A 6,206-nucleotide genomic window follows, 5' to 3' on the forward strand; every position below is an offset into this window, starting at 1 on the left:
CAGGAATAATGTTGGTAATTATAAATTCACAAAAAAATCTACCAATTAAGAAACTAAAAAAAATAAAAATAAATGCGCACTAATAAGCTTTGGTGAACATTTCAGTAAGGACATTTATTTAGTAATTATCCACAAGGTTGGCTCACATTTTCTCATCATATCTTTAGCTACTTGGTCTAACGACACATGCTTTATATTTATTATTTGTGGCTATAAATTGACAGTGATCTGTCTGAGAGGCATTTTATAATAAAGGTCTGTATTTTAAATATGTCCTCCATCTATATCTGTTTAACGCACAGGAGGTGGAGAATATAATGCACTTAACCCAGCGTTTATGATAGTTAGTTCCACATATTAATATTAATTATATTAATATATACATATATATATGTATATATATATATATATATATAAGATATTAATTGTCAACATTAATTATCGTGTGATGCTGGAATATATTTTGAAGAGGTGGAACCAACCAGCACACTCTAAAATGACTCTATTCATGAGTGAACAACATCCTGTGGAAGTGTTTACAGCTGAGCTATGACGTATGGACGCACGTATCTGCGTCATCGAGCGACAGGTGACGCTAGCTAGCTAGCTAGCTACACCTGTACCCCGAAAACTGTTACGTTCAAAAAAAAGAAAGTTGTTTCCAAATGCCGCGTTTTAAACAAGTCACGGACTGCTAAAAGTTTCTTTACAGAAGTAAAATGTGAAGCCGTGTGCTTAGTTTGTGTTACACAAGTACACGCTGCGTTTAAGGATTATAATCTGAATCGCCACCAAACACGAGGAGAAACACAAGAACTTCTCTGATGAAGAGCGGGCAAAGGAGTCGGAAGCAACGTTAACAACGATGTCCGTGGTATGTTTCTTCTTCTTTTCAATAGTTAGTTGAATAATATTATTTTATTATTGATACACAGATATAAAATGTGAATTATCATTAATTGTGCTAATTGCGTGTTTGTATGCTGCCCAATGTATACCTAAACAATACAATGCTGCTTTTTTAGTGTATATGTATATATGTATATATATGTGTGTGTATATATATATGTATATACGTACACATATATATATATATATATATATATATATATATATGCATGCATACATACATGTGTACATATGTATGTATGCATGTACGTATACGTATGTATGTATGCATGTACGTATACGTATGTATGTATTCATGTACGTATACATATGTATGTATGTATGTATGTATGTATGTATGCATGTACGTATACATATGTATGTATTCATATGTACGTGTGCGTATGTATATATAGGGATCAAAATTAATATTGAAATGAATTTAGCCATTGGTCTGGCCCCTTAATATTTGATGTTTCTCATGTGGCCCTTTGGGGAAACTAATTCCCCACCTGCCCAAAATATGTGTACACCTGAAACAAACATAAGCAGTTAGCATGATTATTTCCAAAAATGATTCCACTACACAAGGTTTTGTAAAAATCAACGTCTGGTTTGAAGGGGTTAATCCATCACCTATATGCTATGACAACCAAAAACAAAAAACATCTACTGACTGAGGCAAATTGGACTAATTAGGCTCAGACATGAGCATCTCCCCCCTTGTGATTCAGAGGAACAGTCCGTATGATTTATTGTTTATTATTCTTGTCATAGCATGAGTCCAATTTGTATTTGTGTGACCATTTGAGTTAGAGTTGTGATGTTTGGAAATTATATTAATGCGTACTGCTTAGATGGAACGCTTTCTACACAGGTGTTGCCAACAAAAGTGATTTTGTGATTGGTCACGTGATCTGTTATTTAGCTCAGCTGTGAACACTTGTCTAATTGAGTAATCCTGAAGATGACACAGGCTAAATGTCATGTCAGAGTGTCATGGTTCCTGTTAATGATCAGCACCTGCGTACATTACATTTTTTGTCTGTGCAGGGGGATTTATCTCTTTTCTATCACAAAAACTATTGTGGTTTTACATTTTACAAGGTTTTGCAAGCATTAATAGCACAATAATATAACAATGTCTCCTATAAACAGGCTTCACGCCGAATGCAACTTTGCGTACGTACCTCATACATCATTGCCACACAGTTTTATGTATTATTTTTCTGGGGTGTCAAACTCATGGCTGACTGATTATCATGTTATCATGAACTGAAGCACAGCTGCCAGCGCCATGATACAACATAAGAAATATTTTTATAATGGTGATAATTACGACATTTGGTTGTACAGTTGTCCACATTATTATTTAGCAAATTTGGACTTATTGCTGTGAAGTACATCATCATTCAATATCAAAACAAACACTTTCACTTTGAAATCGGTGAAATTTCATCTCTTAAATTAACAAGATCTTCCATATGAAATGAGAGAAAGATGGAGGATGATGTTGTGAGTCTCCGTTGTCTTTGTTACCAAATCTACGTTGTGTACTGTGGTTTATAAATCCTTCAAATACGTTTTTGGTAAACCTACTGTATGTGTGTGTGGTATTTTATGCATCATAAATAGTTCTGTCTGTTCTTCAACCAGTGAAACCTACTTTACAATTTTCTTGTTGTCAGTTTGTACTTCTGTGTGCGGCACTAAACTGCAAAAATGGAACATGCTGGTCTTGCCAAGAGTATTCAGTCTTGAAGTTTGTGTCTTGTCTACATATTGTACACATTATCATTCCATTGGATCCTTTTATTCATATAATTATTCCACATACTTTTTCCAGGTCTGATTGTTAAGATAAATCTGAGATTTCTTCTGGGATTTTTCACAGTGTTTCTGAAAAGCCATGCATGGATGTGCATGGAAACCCCTCTGCAATATGCACCTTTTTCTTATGTGACAGCTTTAAATAAAGTCTAAAACTTTACCTTGCAAACCTAAATTAACCAGAGATTACATGCTGTAAAGTATTTACAAAGAACAGTATAATGTACATCTGTTCAAAACCAATGCTTTTTGGTAAAAATATATCAATATTCCAATATATATTTATATGAGAAAATATAGTTTTGGTGTAATTAAATAATTGCTTCAGAATACATTGTAGCCTAACAGACACTTGGAGTATGTTATTACTTAAGTTTGTACATGGACTGTGTCATAAATAAATAAGCTATTTCATGAAGCCATTTAACCCCTAAAGAGGTTGTATTGTCAGTGTTCTCCAAATGTAATAAATTCTTACGAGCACTTTTGTCTCACTTGTTGTTTTCACACATACAGTCAATCTTCAACTTCCAAAGTTTGACATGATGAAAATAATTGGCTGAACTTAGTTTAATTTAAATTTTCTCAAGATGAGGAAACGAAAACCGTAGAGAAAGAGGGAGCGAGAAAGGGCATGACTGACAAACTGACAAACAATTTGACACGATTTGAAGTCTAATTTGATTCGAACACTTGTTTAAATCATTCCAATTTCACATGGTGGTCAGTAACACATTATTTTTGTTGGGTTCTCATGGCTTTACTCACTAAACTAAGCTCACCGATTTGATTGCGGCTGGTTGAAGAGACCGTGAATTAATAATTGAATGGTTATTAGTGTAATACAAAGATCTCTCTATAACATCCCACAGAGATCTCAGTTTCAGAGTTGCCATGCAGATTCATAAGCAAGCCTTTGAGATTTTGGCCTGAACTGGAGCGTGTTTTTTTTTTTTTTTTTTTTTTCAAATCAACAGATGGTTTTGATGTTCTACAGATGACAGCTTAGAGATGTGGAACATCCCTCGGCATGTCAAGCTGCTGCTGGCTCATGCGGATTATAGTTTACGGTGCCAGGAGGATCTCGAGTGTGTCGACCCAGTCGTCGTCACCACTGAGTCCAACTGGAAAAATGACATAACATTCGTTCATTTAGCTTAGCCTTCCCTCTTTGGTGAGCTGTCAGAGCTTCACTGGGAAATTCATCTCCAGTGAACAGCTGACAGGTGACAAATCGTCTTGTTGCCAGGTAGTATTTTTTAAAAGAACATGCCCCCCAAAAGGCTTGTTTATCGATTTTGCTCTGCTTCTATAAATGGGAGGATTAAGAGAACTGACAGAACGCCAATGGTTGTTTTTAAAACCAATATTATTGAAATTACTTCGGATGTAGAAGCTCCATGTCAAACCAAGAGTGAACTCATCATTGTACACATTTCTTTATTGAAAACTAAATGTGATTTTTCTGCATATTAAGAAAAGGTATCTAGACTATCAAACTGTCAAACTAGCAATTCAAATCAATAAATGGAATTATAGAGATTTTTGATGAGAAGGATAATACAAATCAAAATGTGAAATGTTCAAAAAAAAATAATGTGAATGCTTGATGAATTAAATTCACCCAGCATTTACAACACATTTCAAACATACCGTCGTGTTTTCCATTTTGACAACATTTCCTTCAACCACCGAAGGCCGACATTGCTTCATATCACGGGAATTTAATAGTCATGACCAAGAAAAAAAGGCTCGTACACACTGTGAAACATAGAATGGCCACAGAGTCATATCGCTGCATTATTGAGTCTACTCTCTTCTGCCTCGACCCGTCTTCAGCCAGGACACAAACTCCTTGGCTGCCTGGTCCTGCAGGTAGGAGCTCACGTCGCTGGTGTAGGTGCCGTCTGCGTGACGTCTCAATAAACTCCTGCAGGAACAAATGCAGTAAGGCGACTGAGCAAAAGCCGGAATAATAATTGAAATTACACCAGTGTTGATCCAAAACTATTGGTATTACAAGCTAGAATTTCAATGCAATTCAAGCAAGACATTTGAAACAAAACACTCACCCATTCCTTTTTGAATTCTTGAGCCACTGTACAAAATCTTGAGCTCTTCTCGTCTCCAGGTATTTACTGTAATCGTTGGAAAATGTTCCCTCCGAGTGTCTCTTCATGTTTGGGAACACAAGTGGTTCAGTTAAGGAGTTTTCATTCAGTGACCTAAAAAAAAAAAAACGTATAATTTGAAAGAAGTCAGAGGAGGAAACACTTTCTCTTTGAAAACTTCACTTCCTGTCACATGTTTTTAAAATGCCTGTATCTGCTGCTTCTGTCAGCTTCTTCAGGGTACCCACTGTACACCTGATTCAAATAAATGGCTCCTTATCAGGGTTCTGCAGTGCTCGCTGATTTGGCAAACATATGATCCAGGTGTGTTGGACCAGGGAAACATCAAAACCATGAAGGGCAGTGGGTCCCCGGGACCAGGATTGAGAAACCCTGTACTAATCAATGCTCATACTGTTCATAATTGGCTGTTAATTCTCATGGAATGATTGAATTAAAAGATTTAGTTGCACAAAGCTTTTACTTGAGTAAAAAAAACCTGACAATGAAAAATAATAATAATAAAAAAACAGGCTTTAGAAAGAAACCTTACTAAATTGTTTTCACAATGTTTTTCACATCATGAATTTCAGCAGAAAGAATTATAATAGTAACAATAATCATAATATGAGGTTTCTAATTACTGTCACTAAAAAGCCAAGTTAAAATCTCTTTGCTTGCCACAAACAAAACGTGAATCTTGTCGTTTTGCATTAATCCAGCTATCGTGATGAGGAAAAAGAAGAAAGTTGATCTTACAGAGTGTTTCGATCTGTGTCCTGGTCAGGCACCTGCCAGCTGCTCTGGATGATGATGAGAAGCAGGAGTGCAGCCAAAGTGTGGGCGCTTTCCATCATTTCAGCCTCTGAAACATGAGCAGAAACATTGTGAGGCAATTTCACTAAAGAACATTAAAATAAAAGTTAACAGAATATTATGGATTTTTTTAAATAAAATATAAACATTCTTACCTGTGCTCCTCAAGTGTTAGAATCAGGAGTATAAATTGACCGCTGCCCTTCTTCTGTCTTTGCCTCTGCAGCTGTTTCATGGTCCCCCTTTTGACGCGCTCAGTCTTATATAGCGGAGCTGGGGAGAATTCTCTCAGGTGATTCGCTCGTCACACAAACCTCAGCATGTCCTCTCCGATTCTCTCAACCTATTAGTCAGCTTCCGTCTCACTCCACTGAGCGTATTTGACTTAACAATAAGTACTAACATCTCAGTAAAAGCTGCTACTTTAGGTGTCGCTATCAAACATGACCTTTACCTTGACAAATAAATCCTGCACCTGCATGTGTTTGAATGACTGCCTCTCACGTCACATGAAGTGGAAGCTATTGGCATATTTTGGTTATTTGCTTTTTCTGTCAGAGT

General features: G+C 36.2%; 1 protein-coding gene across 1 annotated transcript; it reads right to left on the reverse strand.

The window, feature by feature from the left end:
• Window positions 1-4,527: 4,527 nt before the first annotated feature.
• gcgb (glucagon b) lies at window positions 4,528-5,683 on the reverse strand (the record flags this gene model as incomplete). Its single annotated transcript, XM_083908812.1, has 3 exons — window positions 4,528-4,648; window positions 4,791-4,943; window positions 5,589-5,683. 3 exons carry the CDS (start codon window positions 5,681-5,683, stop codon window positions 4,528-4,530), a joined length of 369 nt encoding a protein of 122 aa, XP_083764938.1.
• Window positions 5,684-6,206: the final 523 nt, after the last annotated feature.

The sequence above is a fragment of the Microchirus variegatus genome (assembly GCF_963457635.1).
Source record: "Microchirus variegatus genome assembly, chromosome: 22".
Lineage (NCBI taxonomy): Eukaryota > Metazoa > Chordata > Actinopteri > Pleuronectiformes > Soleidae > Microchirus > Microchirus variegatus.